Raw genomic sequence first — 21,610 nt, 5'->3', positions numbered from 1 at the left:
TCGCTTCATTTGATTCATTCTTGTTTATTCTTTGTGATTAAAGCATTCCAACATTCTCATAAAGGATTTTATCACTTACATTAACATCCAGCACAGTTAGGAGGAACAACTTCAGTAACCACAAACTTTTCGATTTTTTGAGACTGACGTATTCTCCAATCTCAGTGTTGAATAGTTCACAGTGAATATGGAATATATTTTTTACATTACATGCCCAGCATTAGTTATAAGCTCCACAAAAATCTGTCTTATCCTTCACAATTACACTACAATAATAAGAGCACTAATCAGTTATTAGTATTAGTTATTATATATTTGTGGATGATTACATATGCATTAGATGGCACAATACTCTGCCCCTTCAGGAATCATTGATTGTTATAATACTTATAATACTGTCAGTCTGGGAGTATGTTGCTTTGAGTTTTCTAACACGGGCTTGTGACAGTCAGCACAGATCTTTGTTACTTCTTTGGGATTAAATTGACGGCCAGAGTGATCACCAACACCACCACTCCTCCAAATACAACAGCTGCAAGCAGCAAATGACGGTTCCTCCAACCTAAACCAAAGAAAAACACAGGAATTAGTCATCTGATAATCCAAGATTTCTTTACAATCAGGGTTTTCGGTCATCAGTCCTGTCATTTTTCTTGTTTTAACCTGGTGGACACAGCATAGACTCGGACCGACGTGTCTGTGCATATTCGTCCAGTCCGCCAGTCGCTCGTACTCCCCAACGCTCATTTATGTAGTTTTGAAATTCACTGGCAAACAACCTGCTGTATTGTTTCCACATGAGAAGGTGTTGACTGGATACAATTTTACAATGATGTCGACTGCGCAAGCAACGCGATTGATCCACGATCAGACAGACTTCAGCCAATCTCCTGTTTAACCACACCATCACTGCAACTGTAACAAATGTGACAATACTCAAAATGTCTCAGAAGACTCAAAAATGTCCACTGACGCCATCACTGCACTGCAGTATATGTTACTTTGTTTTCACCTTCAAACCACTGGTCTACATAATGTATCTGAATGCTGTCCAGGTCTCTGACGGCATGTGATCCACTTCTTCATAGATTGAGGATTGTGGATTTTGTACCCAATCTGTTATACTGGAGTCCCACCAGTAAGGTATCACTACACAGCCAGTACGGACAGACCAACTCTTTTAATGTACACATGGCTATGTGAGTGAAGTCTAAAGACAGACTCATCTGAAATCTGAAGTTTACTGTTAACTTTGCACTTACTATTGCTTTGGGAGATCTGAAAAAAAGAAAGAAAGACAGACAGACAGACAGAAAGAAAGGTGAGGAACAACAGTTTGTAACTAGACAATTTCCCTGCGGGAAATTTTGAAAGGGCCACGGGGTCTACTGCCCGACCGCGTACATATACATTACATTATATGCCCATATGTCTGTTTATTTGTGTGTGGGAGCATGAGAGAGAAGTGCTCACAGAGGTACTGAGCCTCAGAGGTTGCCACAGCAACTTCAGAGCCCCTCCCAATCATGCTCTATGAGACACAGCTGCGCACGCACACACACGCCCCCTCTCAGCACTCAGGCACACATGCACTCAGAGAGAGAAAAAGAGACAGAGACAGAAGTGGCCGGGCTTAGAGGCTGCTAATTCAAATTCTGTAAGTCTCACACATTTTTCCAGCACATTGTGAGAGAGAGGACAAGTTTGTCTACAACTGTGGAAAAAATCATGCCTGTAGTGTGTAAACTGTGGCCGGGAGGAGCGTGGAAAGACAGAAAATCTGGACTTAAAAAAAGGCTCTCTGCCACTCTGACTACTTAGGCTCAGAGGTTGTCATGGCAACTTAAGCCGGTTGCCGTTGACGACAGGGGCAGACAGACTGGGGCAGACAGAAAAGCGGAGAAAACGAGCGATTTTCTGCCTCTGCACTCCTCTCACGTTTGGGCTTCTCCTGAGAGAACGGTAGCTCCTATCAGAAAAACAAAAACACCGTGGGCGCCTTGAGGACTTCCTGAACGATTTGGTGTAATTTTGTGTTTCTACAGCAAATATTGTGGACACAGTCGCGAGTTGAAAACGGGGCTCCTTTCTGCTTCTCTCCGAAAATCTTTGTATTGGAGTGCATGGAGAGCAGAGACAGACGTGGCCGCGCTTAGAGGCTGCTAATTCAAATTCTGTAAGTCTCACAGATTTTTCGAGCACATTGTGAGAGAGAGGACAAGTTTGTCTACAACTGTGGAAAAAATCACGCCTGTAGAGCGTAAACTGTGGCCGGGAGGAGCGTGGAAAGAGCAAAAATCTAGGCGTTTTTTTCGGCTCTCTCCCACTCTAGCGATGATGTCACCCACTCTAGCCTCTAACTGTCCGCGCAATACACACCCATTGAAATCTGAGAATTTCTCCAAAAACGCTCATGGTCATTGATGAGGGATTATTCAAAAACTACATGAGTTATCAAAACGTGGCTTAATACAGCAATAGACAAGACTTGTGTCTACAATTTAAAGTTTAAATGGAGTCTCTAGGTGAAAGTATGCCGGAGCAGTAGCCAGTAGAAAAAGTGCGACAATTTTTACGGCCTCCCATTCATTTCTTATGGAAAATTTATCGTCTACAGCTTTGCTGTAGGCAGTAGTGCTCGTGGCTTGCCCCGTGGCCCTAATAATGAAACGACATCATGTGCATCATCTCAGAGGTGGATCATAGTAATGATCCTTTATCCTCTAAAATCACAGCATCAGTTCACTCCACATTGATTGTGTGATTGTATTTGATGAGTAAATCTAGTCATTACCTCCGAACCAGAAACTCCGAGAAGCTTCTTGATCTCAGACCAGGCATGATCATTGCGTGAGCACGTCAGGAGTTTGCCCTCATGGAACAGATAGTCCACAGTGAGGCGGACGTTCTGGTTGTTCACCTGTCTTCGGCTTTCGGCTACAACACAGTTAGGATTGAAGGTGTGATGCATCACCACCAGGATTATTGGTTTTCCATCTGTAAGCACACAGACAGCAATGACAAGATGAAACTAAAGAGCAGAGATCTTTTGGTTTTTAGGATTCCAGAGACACTGTTGATACTGGCTGTTACACGACCTGCATGTTTTACAAACTCACCCCAAGAAAAACAGACACACCCAGAGCTGCGTATAATACAACCTGCAGTATGCTTGACTTAAATTAACAATTCCCATTACTCAACACAACATAATAATCTCATTCATTCAGAAAAGCACTTTTTTCTCAATTGAATGAATTACACTACGCTAATGTAGTTTTCTGCTTTGAGTTAAATTAAATTGAATTTGTGATGTTCATACTGCAGAAAAATGACAATTTAAAAAGTCAGTAGCAGCATCTGCTTCCAGAAACAGTGTCTGAATAGAAGTGGATAATCCACATACTGGATTACCGGAGCCTTTATTTACCTCAGCTGCAGAATGGAACAAGGCCTTTACTTCAAACTAACTTAGAAACAGGACTTTATTAATAATTACGTCTGTTCCATACAGTAAGTATAATTGGTCATATTTTAGTTAATTCACTGTTCATACAACTCATGATTTCCTGTATTACTTTCAAATTAAAAGCCCTCTGTTTCTTAACAAAGTATTTATTGTGAAACATTTGCAGGAATATATTGTGGAAAACTCACTGACTTGCAGGGTTCCCATATGGCACTTGAAATATAACTACTGCCATCTTGTGGTGCTTATATGAAGAATAAGAATAAGAAGAATCGGGGGGAGACATTCCCCTTTATTTGTCACACACACATGCGAGCACGGCACACGGAGGTGAAATTTGACTTCCGCCTTTAACCCATCCTGGTCGTCCCTCCTCCGCGGCAGACCAGGAGCGGTGGGCAGCCAGACCGGCGCCCGGGGACCCATTCTTCTGCATCACCATTGGTCAGGTGGTGATCTTCTTGCATGTTTTTTTAGTGGGGGTATATTTTTACGGAGGATACCCCAGGTGAACTCCACACAGAAAGGCCCTCCTCGAGCAGCAGGCACCGAAGCATGGTGGAGGACACACCCGGTGCCCGCAGCGAGATTCCAACCCGGGGCCTTCTTGCTGTGAGGCGACAGTGTTGCCACCGTGCCACATTTTGACTGGGAAATTAACACACATGCACCCACAGTGACTCAAATCAGGAAATGACACTTTAGATGACCCCAGAACAACAAGGTGTTGATTATGTAGATGATAGAGTGATTAAATAATAAGCAGCCAGTAAACCCGCCTTTTATTTGACTACGTTCTTTTTTTGTTTTGTTTTGTTTATTGTTTTGGTTTTTTTTGGAGGAAACATGTACTCCACAGAGAATATTTCTTGGTTAGAAAGTTTGTTAAGCTAATTCCTGTTTTGAGGCAGTATTCATCCTCCTTAGGCCTTGGCCACACTAGCAGGGGAACTGCTAAAAACAGGAATTTCAAGTCAGAACCAGTACAGAATCAAAGATATTGGTATGTTTTTTATACCAAAATAAAGAGCTTCCATGTGATTGGTTCAACTCTGTATACTTTTTAATCAGAGCGAAATTGGCCGAACAATGGTCGAAGGCGTTTCCTACCTGGAACGGTCTGCAGGGCCTCGCTGATGTCCGTCCCAACTCGTGAAGCGACGGGACAGAAAAGCAGACGGTAGTCACTTTTTTCAGCAGAGTCCACTTCAGTTTGGCCGGAGGACTTAAGCTTTTCAACAATGGTGACATGAGCCCCTTGTGTGTTTCCCGCCAAGATGACGAAGAACTTTTTCCATGACACTGAAGACAGAGAAGAACGTGTGAGTGCTCCAAACCCTGAAACATGCAACTGTAACAAATGTGACGATACTCAAAATGTCTCAGAAGACTCAAAAATGTCCACTGACGCCATCACTGCACTGCAGTACATGTTACTTTGTTTTCACCTTCAAACCACTGGTCTACATAATGTATCTGAATGCTGTCCAGGTCTCTGATGGCATGTGATCCACTTCTTCATAGATTGAGGATTGTGGATTTTGTACCCAATCTGTTATACTGGAGTCCCACCAGTAAGGTATCACTACACAGCCAGTACGGACAGACCAACTCTTTTAATGTACACATGGCTATGTGAGTGAAGTCTAAAGACAGACTCATCTGAAATCTGAAGTTTACTGTTAACTTTGCACTTACAATTGCTTTGGGAGATCTGAAAAAAAGAAAGAAAGACAGACAGACAGACAGAAAGAAAGGTGAGGAACAACAGTTTGTAATAATGAAACGACATCATGTGCATCATCTCAGAGGTGGATCATAGTAATGATCCTTTATCCTCTAAAATCACAGCATCAGTTCACTCCACATTGATTGTGTGATTGTATTTGATGAGTAAATCTAGTCATTACCTCCGAACCAGAAACTCCGAGAAGCTTCTCGATCTCAAACAAGGCAATATCATTGCGTGAGCACGTCAGGAGATTGCCCTCATGGAACAGATAGTCCACAGTGAGGCGGACGTTCTGGTTGTTCACCTGTCTTCGGCTTTCGGCTACAACACAGTTAGGATTGAAGGTGTGATGCATCACCACCAGGATTATTGGTTTTCCATCTGTAAGCACACAGACAGCAATGACAAGATGAAACTAAAGAGCAGAGATCTTTTGGTTTTTAGGATTCCAGAGACACTGTTGATACTGGCTGTTACACGACCTGTATGTTTTACAAACTCACCCCAAGAAAAACAGACACACCCAGAGCTGCGTATAATACAACCTGCAGTATGCTTGACTTAAAATAACAATTCCCATTACTCAACACAACATAATAATCTCATTCATTCAGAAAAGCACTTTTTTCTCAATTGAATGAATTACACTACGCTAATGTAGTTTTCTGCTTTGAGTTAAATTAAATTGAATTTGTGATGTTCATACTGCAGAAAAATGACAATTTAAAAAGTCAGTAGCAGCATCTGCTTCCAGAAACAGTGTCTGAATAGAAGTGGATAATCCACATACTGGATTACCGGAGCCTTTATTTACCTCAGCTGCAGAATGGAACAAGGCCTTTACTTCAAACTAACTTAGAAACAGGACTTTATTAATAATTACGTCTGTTCCATACAGTAAGTATAATTGGTCATATTTTAGTTAATTCACTGTTCATACAACTCATGATTTCCTGTATTACTTTCAAATTAAAAGCCCTCTGTTTCTTAACAAAGTATTTATTGTGAAACATTTGCAGGAATATATTGTGGAAAACTCACTGACTTGCAGGGTTCCCATATGGCACTTGAAATATAACTACTGCCATCTTGTGGTGCTTATATGAAGAATAAGAATAAGAAGAATCGGGGGGAGACATTCCCCTTTATTTGTCACACACACATGCGAGCACGGCACACGGAGGTGAAATTTGACTTCCGCCTTTAACCCATCCTGGTCGTCCCTCCTCCGCGGCAGACCAGGAGCGGTGGGCAGCCAGACCGGCGCCCGGGGACCCATTCTTCTGCATCACCATTGGTCAGGTGGTGATCTTCTTGCATGTTTTTTTAGTGGGGGTATATTTTTACGGAGGATACCCCAGGTGAACTCCACACAGAAAGGCCCTCCTCGAGCAGCAGGCACCGAAGCATGGTGGAGGACACACCCGGTGCCCGCAGCGAGATTCCAACCCGGGGCCTTCTTGCTGTGAGGCGACAGTGTTGCCACCGTGCCACATTTTGACTGGGAAATTAACACACATGCACCCACAGTGACTCAAATCAGGAAATGACACTTTAGATGACCCCAGAACAACAAGGTGTTGATTATGTAGATGATAGAGTGATTAAATAATAAGCAGCCAGTAAACCCGCCTTTTATTTGACTACGTTCTTTTTTTGTTTTGTTTTGTTTATTGTTTTGGTTTTTTTTGGAGGAAACATGTACTCCACAGAGAATATTTCTTGGTTAGAAAGTTTGTTAAGCTAATTCCTGTTTTGAGGCAGTATTCATCCTCCTTAGGCCTTGGCCACACTAGCAGGGGAACTGCTAAAAACAGGAATTTCAAGTCAGAACCAGTACAGAATCAAAGATATTGGTATGTTTTTTATACCAAAATAAAGAGCTTCCATGTGATTGGTTCAACTCTGTATACTTTTTAATCAGAGCGAAATTGGCCGAACAATGGTCGAAGGCGTTTCCTACCTGGAACGGTCTGCAGGGCCTCGCTGATGTCCGTCCCAACTCGTGAAGCGACGGGACAGAAAAGCAGACGGTAGTCACTTTTTTCAGCAGAGTCCACTTCAGTTTGGCCGGAGGACTTAAGCTTTTCAACAATGGTGACATGAGCCCCTTGTGTGTTTCCCGCCAAGATGACGAAGAACTTTTTCCATGACACTGAAGACAGAGAAGAACGTGTGAGTGCTCCAAACCCTGAAACATGCAACTGTAACAAATGTGACGATACTCAAAATGTCTCAGAAGACTCAAAAATGTCCACTGACGCCATCACTGCACTGCAGTATATGTTACTTTGTTTTCACCTTCAAACCACTGGTCTACATAATGTATCTGAATGCTGTCCAGGTCTCTGACGGCATGTGATCCACTTCTTCATAGATTGAGGATTGTGGATTTTGTACCCAATCTGTTATACTGGAGTCCCACCAGTAAGGTATCACTACACAGCCAGTACGGACAGACCAACTCTTTTAATGTACACATGGCTATGTGAGTGAAGTCTAAAGACAGACTCATCTGAAATCTGAAGTTTACTGTTAACTTTGCACTTACAATTGCTTTGGGAGATCTGAAAAAAAGAAAGAAAGACAGACAGACAGACAGAAAGAAAGGTGAGGAACAACAGTTTGTAATAATGAAACGACATCATGTGCATCATCTCAGAGGTGGATCATAGTAATGATCCTTTATCCTCTAAAATCACAGCATCAGTTCACTCCACATTGATTGTGTGATTGTATTTGATGAGTAAATCTAGTCATTACCTCCGAACCAGAAACTCCGAGAAGCTTCTCGATCTCAAACAAGGCAATATCATTGCGTGAGCACGTCAGGAGTTTGCCCTCATGGAACAGATAGTCCACAGTGAGGCGGACGTTCTGGTTGTTCACCTGTCTTCGGCTTTCGGCTACAACACAGTTAGGATTGAAGGTGTGATGCATCACCACCAGGATTATTGGTTTTCCATCTGTAAGCACACAGACAGCAATGACAAGATGAAACTAAAGAGCAGAGATCTTTTGGTTTTTAGGATTCCAGAGACACTGTTGATACTGGCTGTTACACGACCTGCATGTTTTACAAACTCACCCCAAGAAAAACAGACACACCCAGAGCTGCGTATAATACAACCTGCAGTATGCTTGACTTAAAATAACAATTCCCATTACTCAACACAACATAATAATCTCATTCATTCAGAAAAGCACTTTTTTCTCAATTGAATGAATTACACTACGCTAATGTAGTTTTCTGCTTTGAGTTAAATTAAATTGAATTTGTGATGTTCATACTGCAGAAAAATGACAATTTAAAAAGTCAGTAGCAGCATCTGCTTCCAGAAACAGTGTCTGAATAGAAGTGGATAATCCACATACTGGATTACCGGAGCCTTTATTTACCTCAGCTGCAGAATGGAACAAGGCCTTTACTTCAAACTAACTTAGAAACAGGACTTTATTAATAATTACGTCTGTTCCATACAGTAAGTATAATTGGTCATATTTTAGTTAATTCACTGTTCATACAACTCATGATTTCCTGTATTACTTTCAAATTAAAAGCCCTCTGTTTCTTAACAAAGTATTTATTGTGAAACATTTGCAGGAATATATTGTGGAAAACTCACTGACTTGCAGGGTTCCCATATGGCACTTGAAATATAACTACTGCCATCTTGTGGTGCTTATATGAAGAATAAGAATAAGAAGAATCGGGGGGAGACATTCCCCTTTATTTGTCACACACACATGCGAGCACGGCACACGGAGGTGAAATTTGACTTCCGCCTTTAACCCATCCTGGTCGTCCCTCCTCCGCGGCAGACCAGGAGCGGTGGGCAGCCAGACCGGCGCCCGGGGACCCATTCTTCTGCATCACCATTGGTCAGGTGGTGATCTTCTTGCATGTTTTTTTAGTGGGGGTATATTTTTACGGAGGATACCCCAGGTGAACTCCACACAGAAAGGCCCTCCTCGAGCAGCAGGCACCGAAGCATGGTGGAGGACACACCCGGTGCCCGCAGCGAGATTCCAACCCGGGGCCTTCTTGCTGTGAGGCGACAGTGTTGCCACCGTGCCACATTTTGACTGGGAAATTAACACACATGCACCCACAGTGACTCAAATCAGGAAATGACACTTTAGATGACCCCAGAACAACAAGGTGTTGATTATGTAGATGATAGAGTGATTAAATAATAAGCAGCCAGTAAACCCGCCTTTTATTTGACTACGTTCTTTTTTTGTTTTGTTTTGTTTATTGTTTTGGTTTTTTTTGGAGGAAACATGTACTCCACAGAGAATATTTCTTGGTTAGAAAGTTTGTTAAGCTAATTCCTGTTTTGAGGCAGTATTCATCCTCCTTAGGCCTTGGCCACACTAGCAGGGGAACTGCTAAAAACAGGAATTTCAAGTCAGAACCAGTACAGAATCAAAGATATTGGTATGTTTTTTATACCAAAATAAAGAGCTTCCATGTGATTGGTTCAACTCTGTATACTTTTTAATCAGAGCGAAATTGGCCGAACAATGGTCGAAGGCGTTTCCTACCTGGAACGGTCTGCAGGGCCTCGCTGATGTCCGTCCCAACTCGTGAAGCGACGGGACAGAAAAGCAGACGGTAGTCACTTTTTTCAGCAGAGTCCACTTCAGTTTGGCCGGAGGACTTAAGCTTTTCAACAATGGTGACATGAGCCCCTTGTGTGTTTCCCGCCAAGATGACGAAGAACTTTTTCCATGACACTGAAGACAGAGAAGAACGTGTGAGTGCTCCAAACCCTGAAACATGCAACTGTAACAAATGTGACGATACTCAAAATGTCTCAGAAGACTCAAAAATGTCCACTGACGCCATCACTGCACTGCAGTACATGTTACTTTGTTTTCACCTTCAAACCACTGGTCTACATAATGTATCTGAATGCTGTCCAGGTCTCTGACGGCATGTGATCCACTTCTTCATAGATTGAGGATTGTGGATTTTGTACCCAATCTGTTATACTGGAGTCCCACCAGTAAGGTATCACTACACAGCCAGTACGGACAGACCAACTCTTTTAATGTACACATGGCTATGTGAGTGAAGTCTAAAGACAGACTCATCTGAAATCTGAAGTTTACTGTTAACTTTGCACTTACAATTGCTTTGGGAGATCTGAAAAAAAGAAAGAAAGACAGACAGACAGACAGAAAGAAAGGTGAGGAACAACAGTTTGTAATAATGAAACGACATCATGTGCATCATCTCAGAGGTGGATCATAGTAATGATCCTTTATCCTCTAAAATCACAGCACCAGTTCACTCCACATTGATTGTGTGATTGTATTTGATGAGTAAATCTAGTCATTACCTCCGAACCAGAAACTCCGAGAAACCTCTCGATCTCAAACAAGGCAATATCATTGCGTGAGCACGTCAGGAGATTGCCCTCATGGAACAGATAGTCCACAGTGAGGCGGACGTTCTGGTTGTTCACCTGTCTTCGGCTTTCGGCTACAACACAGTTAGGATTGAAGGTGTGATGCATCACCACCAGGATTATTGGTTTTCCATCTGTAAGCACACAGACAGCAATGACAAGATGAAACTAAAGAGCAGAGATCTTTTGGTTTTTAGGATTCCAGAGACACTGTTGATACTGGCTGTTACACGACCTGCATGTTTTACAAACTCACCCCAAGAAAAACAGACACACCCAGAGCTGCGTATAATACAACCTGCAGTATGCTTGACTTAAAATAACAATTCCCATTACTCAACACAACATAATAATCTCATTCATTCAGAAAAGCACTTTTTTCTCAATTGAATGAATTACACTACGCTAATGTAGTTTTCTGCTTTGAGTTAAATTAAATTGAATTTGTGATGTTCATACTGCAGAAAAATGACAATTTAAAAAGTCAGTAGCAGCATCTGCTTCCAGAAACAGTGTCTGAATAGAAGTGGATAATCCACATACTGGATTACCGGAGCCTTTATTTACCTCAGCTGCAGAATGGAACAAGGCCTTTACTTCAAACTAACTTAGAAACAGGACTTTATTAATAATTACGTCTGTTCCATACAGTAAGTATAATTGGTCATATTTTAGTTAATTCACTGTTCATACAACTCATGATTTCCTGTATTACTTTCAAATTAAAAGCCCTCTGTTTCTTAACAAAGTATTTATTGTGAAACATTTGCAGGAATATATTGTGGAAAACTCACTGACTTGCAGGGTTCCCATATGGCACTTGAAATATAACTACTGCCATCTTGTGGTGCTTATATGTTACTACAAAATACATTTTGACTGGGAAATTAACACACATGCACCCACAGTGACTCAAATCAGGAAATGACACACAAGGTGTGATGCATCACCACCAGGATTATTGGTTTTCCCTCTGTAAGCACACAGACAGCAATGACAATATGAAACTTAGGAGTGGAGATTGTTTTGGTTTTCCCTCCATCGTAGCACATCGCACATGGGCGACCAAGCTGTGGCTCTTTTTCTTCATACACGTTGTGTTTGATGCTGAGCAGGAAGCGCACAGTTGGCCTATCAGAGCTTTAGAACAGCTGCCACCTGCATCTGGAAACTTTGTATCTTCCTGGTAATCAATGATGTTGAATTTGTGGTTCTCACACCGCAGATTAGTCAAATTTCTCTGTACGCTTTCAGTAATCGGAGTGAAATTGGCCAAACAATGGCCGATGGCGTTTCCTACCTGGAACGGTCTCCAGGGCCTCGCTGATGTCCGTCCCAACTCGTGAAGCGACGGGACAGAAAAGCAGAAGGTAGTCACTTCTTTCAGGAGACTGCACTTCAGTTTGGCCGGAGGACTTAAGCTTTTCAACAATGGTGACATGAGCCCCTTGTGTGTTTCCCGCCAAGAAGATGAAGAACTTCTTCCATGACACTGAAGACAGAGAAGAATGTGTGAGTCCATCTTACCCTGTAAGATGCCGTAGTTTTGTCAAGTTTGGAGCCCATAGTTAATTCTTACTTCATAAGATAATTACAGCCACCAGACAGGATTTAATAAAAAACAAATCACCGAAATTTCATTTCCTTATGTGATGCTGTGCAGCACTGATAATGCAGAAACTGTCCAATGACAGTTTTGTTCTTTTACACTCATGGTTTGTTTGCAATACATCAAAGTGAACAAAAATGAATCAGAAGTAATCTGGGTATCATTTTCAATGTGTCCAGAGACCAAACGAGCCAGACTCCAGGTGAGACAGCGACCTCAGAGCAACAGACTGAATCTAGAATTCAGGAGTGAACATACTCAGAAACAACATCCTAATGTCACATGTTATTAAGGACGAGTCACTTTCTGATGCACATCCTGGTGTTTTCATAACATTCTTATAGTTACAATTATATCTGCATGAGCAGCTTGTAACGACTTCATGTACTTTATTGTCTTTATCACTGAAATACTGCAGTCTTGACAGAGCTGCACGTCATCAATCTATGACATAAGTAGATTTGTTTTCTCACCAGTTGACTCTTCCTGCTCCACGTCTCTGAGGAAGAGATAAAGAAACACAGATGATCCTTTGCTCATTTATTTTCAACATCGTCCAACAAAAGCAAATAAGCCAAAGCAGGAAATACTCTGTACCCACACGACACCGTTCAAAATACCTCAGACGGCTGTAAGTGCTCCGATGCATGGTGGAAGGTCAGCAGCTCACAGTCTCACAGGGATGATTTCAGCATACACGGACTGAAATAGTTTGAGAATTTCTTTGTTTTGTCTCTTGGATTTCTGTCCCACGTTCGGCTGGAAACCAGCTCCTCCCTGCGAGTGCAACACTTTCACTTTCACTTCAAAGCAGAAGTGAAAGTAAGGAGGAGCTGCAGAGCACATCAGTGTGACACTGCTGGTGCAATACTCTCTCACTGGCAGTTACTGTGTGTTTAGATTAGAGATATAGCCTTCACGTGTTGGATGGAGGGAGTCTGAGCACCGAGTGAGAGCAGGGTCAGCTTCAACCAGGCCATGTCTTCCTCATTATTCTTACTTACTCACAAGAGAATTCATAATACACAAACACATTACTTTTTCATCTTTTACTGATGATTTGTTTGCAGTTATTTCATACTTTACCTTCTTTGTTGATGAGTTCATCATTAAGTCGGCTCTTATATGACTGGTCGTTATCATAAAGTGCTCCACATTTTCTTGGCTTCATTGCTGTCTTCTGTCAAACCTGAGTCACCATGCAGCAGTTTTTAAAAGGAGACCTCACCATCGTCATCCTGACTGGACTCCCAGTCTCAGTCATATCGCCATCGTGCCACCACAGTTCTCCACAGTGAGGCTGGTAAAGACCTTCTCCTCATGTTAGGAGTACATCGCGTTTGTTCATCAGCAAAGCAGCAGAGACGAGCTCCACAAATATGATACAATCGCTTCATTTGATTCATTCTTGTTTATTCTTTGTGATTAAAGCATTCCAACATTCTCATAAAGGATTTTATCACTTACATTAACATCCAGCACAGTTAGGAGGAACAACTTCAGTAACCACAAACTTTTCGATTTTTTGAGACTGACGTATTCTCCAATCTCAGTGTTGAATAGTTCACAGTGAATATGGAATATATTTTTTACATTACATGCCCAGCATTAGTTATAAGCTCCACAAAAATCTGTCTTATCCTTCACAATTACACTACAATAATAAGAGCACTAATCAGTTATTAGTATTAGTTATTATATATTTGTGGATGATTACATATGCATTAGATGGCACAATACTCTGCCCCTTCAGGAATCATTGATTGTTATAATACTTATAATACTGTCAGTCTGGGAGTATGTTGCTTTGAGTTTTCTAACACGGGCTTGTGACAGTCAGCACAGATCTTTGTTACTTCTTTGGGATTAAATTGACGGCCAGAGTGATCACCAACACCACCACTCCTCCAAATACAACAGCTGCAAGCAGCAAATGACGGTTCCTCCAACCTAAACCAAAGAAAAACACAGGAATTAGTCATCTGATAATCCAAGATTTCTTTACAATCAGGGTTTTCGGTCATCAGTCCTGTCATTTTTCTTGTTTTAACCTGGTGGACACAGCATAGACTCGGACCGACGTGTCTGTGCATATTCGTCCAGTCCGCCAGTCGCTCGTACTCCCCAACGCTCATTTATGTAGTTTTGAGATTCACTGGCAAACAACCTGCTGTATTGTTTCCACATGAGAAGGTGTTGACTGGATACAATTTTACAATGATGTCGACTGCGCAAGCAACGCGATTGATCCACGATCAGACAGACTTCAGCCAATCTCCTGTTTAACCACACCATCGCTGCAACTGTAACAAATGTGACGATACTCAAAATGTCTCAGAAGACTCAAAAATGTCCACTGACGCCATCACTGCACTGCAGTATATGTTACTTTGTTTTCACCTTCAAACCACTGGTCTACATAATGTATCTGAATGCTGTCCAGGTCTCTGATGGCATGTGATCCACTTCTTCATAGATTGAGGATTGTGGATTTTGTACCCAATCTGTTATACTGGAGTCCCACCAGTAAGGTATCACTACACAGCCAGTACGGACAGACCAACTCTTTTAATGTACACATGGCTATGTGAGTGAAGTCTAAAGACAGACTCATCTGAAATCTGAAGTTTACTGTTAACTTTGCACTTACAATTGCTTTGGGAGATCTGAAAAAAAGAAAGAAAGACAGACAGACAGACAGAAAGAAAGGTGAGGAACAACAGTTTGTAATAATGAAACGACATCATGTGCATCATCTCAGAGGTGGATCATAGTAATGATCCTTTATCCTCTAAAATCACAGCATCAGTTCACTCCACATTGATTGTGTGATTGTATTTGATGAGTAAATCTAGTCATTACCTCTGAACCAGAAACTCCGAGAAGCTTCTCGATCTCAAACAAGGCAATATCATTGCGTGAGCACGTCAGGAGATTGCCCTCATGGAACAGATAGTCCACAGTGAGGCGGACGTTCTGGTTGTTCACCTGTCTTCGGCTTTCGGCTACAACACAGTTAGGATTGAAGGTGTGATGCATCACCACCAGGATTATTGGTTTTCCATCTGTAAGCACACAGACAGCAATGACAAGATGAAACTAAAGAGCAGAGATCTTTTGGTTTTTAGGATTCCAGAGACACTGTTGATACTGGCTGTTACACGACCTGCATGTTTTACAAACTCACCCCAAGAAAAACAGACACACCCAGAGCTGCGTATAATACAACCTGCAGTATGCTTGACTTAAAATAACAATTCCCATTACTCAACACAACATAATAATCTCATTCATTCAGAAAAGCACTTTTTTCTCAATTGAATGAATTACACTACGCTAATGTAGTTTTCTGCTTTGAGTTAAATTAAATTGAATTTGTGATGTTCATACTGCAGAAAAATGACAATTTAAAAAGTCAGTAGCAGCATCTGCTTCCAGAAACAGTGTCTGAATAGAAGTGGATAATCCACATACTGGATTACCGGAGCCTTTATTTACCTCAGCTGCAGAATGGAACAAGGCCTTTACTTCAAACTAACTTAGAAACAGGACTTTATTAATAATTACGTCTGTTCCATACAGTAAGTATAATTGGTCATATTTTAGTTAATTCACTGTTCATACAACTCATGATTTCCTGTATTACTTTCAAATTAAAAGCCCTCTGTTTCTTAACAAAGTATTTATTGTGAAACATTTGCAGGAATATATTGTGGAAAACTCACTGCCTTGCAGGGTTCCCATATGGCACTTGAAATATAACTACTGCCATCTTGTGGTGCTTATATGAAGAATAAGAATAAGAAGAATCGGGGGGAGACATTCCCCTTTATTTGTCACACACACATGCGAGCACGGCACACGGAGGTGAAATTTGACTTCCGCCTTTAACCCATCCTGGTCGTCCCTCCTCCGCGGCAGACCAGGAGCGGTGGGCAGCCAGACCGGCGCCCGGGGACCCATTCTTCTGTCACCATTGGTCAGGTGGTGATCTTCTTGCATGTTTTTTTAGTGGGGGTATATTTTTACGGAGGATACCCCAGGTGAACTCCACACAGAAAGGCCCTCCTCGAGCAGCAGGCACCGAAGCATGGTGGAGGACACACCCGGTGCCCGCAGCGAGATTCCAACCCGGGGCCTTCTTGCTGTGAGGCGACAGTGTTGCCACCGTGCCACATTTTGACTGGGAAATTAACACACATGCACCCACAGTGACTCAAATCAGGAAATGACACTTTAGATGACCCCAGAACAACAAGGTGTTGATTATGTAGATGATAGAGTGATTAAATAATAAGCAGCCAGTAAACCCGCCTTTTATTTGACTATGTTTTTTTTTTGTTTTGTTTTGTTTATTGTTTTGGTTTTTTTTGGAGGAAACATGTACTCCACAGAGAATATTTCTTGGTTAGAAAGTTTGTTAAGCTAATTCCTGTTTTGAGGCAGTATTCATCCTCCTTAGGCCTTGGCCACACTAGCAGGGGAACTGCTAAAAACAGGAATTTCAAGTCAGAAATTGGCCGAACAATGGTCGAAGGCGTTTCCTACCTGGAACGGTCTGCAGGGCCTCGCCGATGTCCGTCCCAACTCGTGAAGCGACGGGACAGAAAAGCAGACGGTAGTCACTTTTTTCAGCAGAGTCCACTTCAGTTTGGCCGGAGGACTTAAGCTTTTCAACAATGGTGACATGAGCCCCTTGTGTGTTTCCCGCCAAGATGACGAAGAACTTTTTCCATGACACTAAAGACAGAGAAGAACGTGTGAGTCCTCCAAACCCTGAAACATGCAGTAGCTTTGATTTCATTTCTAGCCTCTTGACTCAATTCAACTCATCGTGTTTGTCCACAGTTTGTTAAAGCCGGCGTGACAGCTGTCAGTCAAACTCCGATGTGATTTTAGCATGAAATCAAAAGCTAAAATAGCACCGCTTTTATCTGCTGATCCTAGACGTGAGCAATTTGTATACTTATGCAAGAACTATCTGGCTCTTGAGCTGCTAAATCTTGCATTGTGCTCAGCAGCTAGTGGCTAACGGTGTCTGTCTATTGTTGAGTGCTGGACATGCAGCGTTCAGTGGGACTCAGCTGATAACTCTGTGAGAAACCCTCCCTCCCATAATACATCCTGTCAGGTGATCCGGTTATGACACAAAAGATATTAAGAGCAGCTTTGATTGTTATCTAATAGAATTACTAAATATTCTTATGTTGCCGTCTTGACAGAGCAGCACATGTTATCTGTTTATGAAACACTTGTCATCTCACCAGTTTCCACCACTTCCTGGTCCATCTTACTGAGGAAGAGATAAAGAAACAGACATGAACCTTTAGTCAACATAATTCAACAAAAAGAAATAAGGCTGAACAAGAAGGTGTGACTCACACACTGCTCACAGCTGCTCTGTACAAACCAGTACCCAGCCCACAAAATGCAGTAAGAAATACCTCAGAGGTCCGTAACCAGATCGTACTCTGATGCACGGCAGATAGTCAGCAGCTCACAGCCCCACAGGGATTAATGAAAAAAGATTTTACATGCCTACTTACGAAATCGACTGGTAGTTTGTCGGTTCTCTCTCTGGCATATCTGTCCCTCGGAGCAGAAATAACTGTGCAACTGTAACAAAAGTGACAATACTCAAAATGTCTCAGAAGACTCAAAAATGTCCACTGACGCCATCACTGCACTGCAGTACATGTTACTTTGTTTTCACCTTCAAACCACTGGTCTACATAATGTATCTGAATGCTGTCCAGGTCTCTGACGGCATGTGATCCACTTCTTCATAGATTGAGGATTGTGGATTTTGTACCCAATCTGTTATACTGGAGTCCCACCAGTAAGGTATCACTACACAGCCAGTACGGACAGACCAACTCTTTTAATGTACACATGACTATGTGAGTGAAGTCTAAAGACAGACTCATCTGAAATCTGAAGTTTACTGTTACCTTTACACTTACAATTGCTTTGGCAGATCTGAAAAAAAGAAAGAAAGAAAGACAAAGAAAGGTGAGGAACAACAGTTTGTAATAATGAAACTACATCATGTGCATCATCTCAGAGGTGGATCATAGTAATGATCCTTTATCCTCTAAAATCACAGCACCAGTTCACTCCACAATGATTGTGTGATTGTATTTGATGAGTAAATCTAGTCATTACCTCCGAACCAGAAACTTCGAGAAGCTTCTTGATCTCAAACAAGGCAATATCATTGCGTGAGCACGTCAGGAGATTGCCCTCATGGAACAGATAGTCCACAGTGAGGCGGACGTTCTGGTTGTTCACCTGTCTTCGGCTTTCGGCTACAACACAGTCAGGATTGAAGGTGTGATGCATCACCACCAGGATTATTGGTTTTCCATCTGTAAGCACACAGACAGCAATGACAAGATGAAACTAAAGAGCAGAGATCTTTTGGTTTTTAGGATTCCAGAAACACTGTTGATACTGGCTGTTACACGACCTGCATGTTTTACAAACTCACCCCAAGAAAAACAGACACACCCAGAGCTGCGTATAATACAACCTGCAGTATGCTTGACTTAAATTAACAATTCCCATTACTCAACACAACATAATAATCTCATTCATTCAGAAAAGCACTTTTTTTCTCAATTGAATGAATTACACTACGCTAATGTAGTTTTCTGCTTTGAGTTAAATTAAATTGAATTTGTGATGTTCATACTGCAGAAAAATGACAATTTAAAAAGTCAGTAGCAGCATCTGCTTCCAGAAACAGTGTCTGAATAGAAGTGGATAATCCACATACTGGATTACCGGAGCCTTTATTTACCTCAGCTGCAGAATGGAACAAGGCCTTTCCTTCAAACTGACTTGTATTAGAAACAGGCCTTTATTAATAATTACGTCTGTTCCATAAGTATAATTGGTCAGATTTTAGTTAATTCACTGTTCATACAACTCATGATTTCCTGTATTACTTTCAAATTAAAAGCCCTCTGTTTCTTAACAAAGTATTTATTGTGAAACATTTGCAGGAATATATTGTGGAAAACTCACTGACTTGCAGGGTTCCCATATGGCACTTGAAATATAACTACTGCCATCTTGTGGTGCTTATATGTTACTACAAAATACATTTTGACTGGGAAATTAATACACATGCACCCACAGTGACTCAAATCAGGAAATGACACTTTAGATGACCCCAGAACAACAAGGTGTTGATTATGTAGATTATATAGTGATTAAATAATAAGCAGCCAGTAAACTCGCCTTTTATTTGACTACGTTTTTTTGTTTTGTTTTGTTTATTGTTTTGTTTATTGTTTTTTGTTTTTGTTTTTGTTTTTTTGGAGGAAACGTGTACTCCACAGAGAATATTTCTTAGTTAGAAAGTTTGTTTGAGCCAGTCATCAAACATGGAAGCTAATTCCTGTTTTGAGGCAGTATTCATCCTCCTTAGGCCTTGGCCACACTAGCGGGAGAACTGCTAAAAACAGGAATTTCAAGTCAGAACCAGTACAGAAACAAAGATATTGGTATGTTTTTTATACCAAAATAAAGAGCTTCCATGTGATTGGTTCAACTCTGTATACTTTTTAATCAGAGCGAAATTGGCCGAACAATGGTCGAAGGCGTTTCCTACCTGGAACGGTCTGCAGGGCCTCGCCGATGTCCGTCCCAACTCGTGAAGCGACGGGACAGAAAAGCAGACGGTAGTCACTTTTTTCAGCAGAGTCCACTTCAGTTTGGCCGGAGGACTTAAGCTTTTCAACAATGGTGACATGAGCCCCTTGTGTGTTTCCCGCCAAGATGACGAAGAACTTTTTCCATGACACTAAAGACAGAGAAGAACGTGTGAGTCCTCCAAACCCTGAAACATGCAGTAGCTTTGATTTCATTTCTAGCCTCTTGACTCAATTCAACTCATCGTGTTTGTCCACAGTTTGTTAAAGCCGGCGTGACAGCTGTCAGTCAAACTCCGATGTGATTTTAGCATGAAATCAAAAGCTAAAATAGCACCGCTTTTATCTGCTGATCCTAGATGTGAGCAATTTGTATACTTATGCAAGAACTATCTGGCTCTTGAGCTGCTAAATCTTGCATTGTGCTCAGCAGCTAGTGGCTAACGGTGTCTGTCTATTGTTGGGGGCTGGACATGCAGCGTTCAGTGGGACTCAGCTGATAACTCTGTGAGAAACCCTCCCTCCCATAATACATCCTGTCAGGTGATCCGGTTATGACACAAAAGATATTAAGAGCAGCTTTGATTGTTATCTAATAGAATTACTAAATATTCTTATGTTGCCGTCTTGACAGAGCAGCACATGTTATCTGTTTATGAAACACTTGTCATCTCACCAGTTTCCACCACTTCCTGGTCCATCTTACTGAGGAAGAGATAAAGAAACAGACATGAACCTTTAGTCAACATAATTCAACAAAAAGAAATAAGGCTGAACAAGAAGGTGTGACTCACACACTGCTCACAGCTGCTCTGTACAAACCAGTACCCAGCCCACAAAATGCAGAAAGAAATACCTCAGAGGTCCGTAACCAGATCGTACTCTGATGCACGGCAGATAGTCAGCAGCTCACAGCCTCACAGGGATTAATGAAAAAAGATTTTACATGCCTACTTACGAAATCGACTGGTAGTTTGTCGGTTCTCTCTCTGGCATATCTGTCCCTCGGAGCAGAAATAACTGTGGCACCTCCCTGCGAGTGAAGCACTTTCACTTTTGCTTTGACATTTTTGCTGCATGTTCTCAAGTCCACCACTAGAGAGGAAGGAAGCAGTAACTGCAGAGCGTCTGTTCAGTGCTGGCACTCGCTGTGAGCAGCTCCCTCCGTAATCTGAAAACATGGGCAGTGGAGACAGTCTGATCACAGAGGGCAGATTCAGATTCTGCCAGGTTAGCCGTTCACCTGTTGCATATTATTCAAAATGATCTCATTCTAGGAGAAAGCTGAGCAACATCTGCTCACACTCCCAGAAATCCCACCTTTATGACCTGTACAATGTTTATGTCACAGTTAAAGGCGTCGTTGTGCAGAAGTGCTTTATATTGAGCGTTGTTTTTCATTTTTGTGTCCTTCCTAATGCTGTCCAGTGTCTATCACTAACTATGGCCTCAGTGCTCATACATGTAACTGTATTAACAAATCTATGTATTGAATATGAAAGTCAAAATAAAAGAAGCCTTGTGGCAGAACAGGTGTATTGGGTTGCATTACATCACATGTGTGCACCTAATAAAGTGGCCAAAGAGTGTGTATGCTGCATATTGTGGATAAATATTTAATTTCTGTCACATTTTCACTCAGGAGGCTGAATTCCGAAACAATACAGACTACGTGCATAAAGATAACGACGGATGAAGTCCACACTGCATGGACTCCTCACCTCC

At 41.8% G+C, this 21,610-nt stretch overlaps 2 protein-coding genes across 6 annotated transcripts; both read right to left on the bottom strand.

Moving 5' to 3' along the window:
* Nucleotides 1-25: 25 nt before the first annotated feature.
* On the bottom strand, nt 26-12,991 carry LOC143335860 (uncharacterized). Of its 2 annotated transcripts, XM_076755508.1 has the most exons (15): nt 12,848-12,991; nt 12,701-12,726; nt 11,919-12,110; nt 10,550-10,752; nt 10,338-10,353; nt 9,750-9,941; nt 7,965-8,167; nt 7,753-7,768; nt 7,165-7,356; nt 5,380-5,582; nt 5,168-5,183; nt 4,580-4,771; nt 2,795-2,997; nt 1,263-1,278; nt 26-562 (listed from the first exon to the last, which is right to left on the bottom strand). In XM_076755508.1, exons 1-15 carry the CDS (start codon nt 12,874-12,876, stop codon nt 465-467), a joined length of 1,797 nt encoding a protein of 598 aa, XP_076611623.1. In that variant the 5' UTR covers nt 12,877-12,991; the 3' UTR covers nt 26-464. The 2 variants fall into 2 exon arrangements, with proteins under 2 accessions (XP_076611623.1, XP_076611624.1); XM_076755509.1 differs by lacking the exon at nt 1,263-1,278.
* Nucleotides 12,992-13,621: 630 nt separating this feature from the next.
* Nucleotides 13,622-21,015, bottom strand: LOC143336214 (uncharacterized). 4 transcript variants are annotated; one of them, XM_076756203.1, is made up of 11 exons: nt 20,844-21,015; nt 20,562-20,590; nt 19,846-20,037; nt 18,393-18,595; nt 18,191-18,206; nt 17,774-17,843; nt 17,492-17,520; nt 16,776-16,967; nt 15,090-15,292; nt 14,878-14,893; nt 13,627-14,177 (listed from the first exon to the last, which is right to left on the bottom strand). In XM_076756203.1, the coding sequence occupies exons 1-11, from the start codon at nt 20,879-20,881 to the stop codon at nt 14,080-14,082; spliced, it is 1,086 nt and encodes a 361-aa protein (XP_076612318.1). In that variant the 5' UTR covers nt 20,882-21,015; the 3' UTR covers nt 13,627-14,079. The 4 variants fall into 4 exon arrangements, with proteins under 4 accessions (XP_076612321.1, XP_076612319.1, XP_076612318.1 ...); XM_076756206.1 differs by lacking the exon at nt 14,878-14,893 and having other exon boundaries at nt 13,622-14,177; XM_076756202.1 differs by lacking the exon at nt 20,844-21,015 and having other exon boundaries at nt 20,562-20,712.
* Between the last annotated feature and the right edge of the window lie 595 nt (nt 21,016-21,610).

The sequence above is a fragment of the Chaetodon auriga genome, chromosome 18, assembly GCF_051107435.1.
Source record: "Chaetodon auriga isolate fChaAug3 chromosome 18, fChaAug3.hap1, whole genome shotgun sequence".
Lineage (NCBI taxonomy): Eukaryota > Metazoa > Chordata > Actinopteri > Chaetodontiformes > Chaetodontidae > Chaetodon > Chaetodon auriga.
This window is presented reverse-complemented; position numbering and strand designations above follow the sequence as displayed.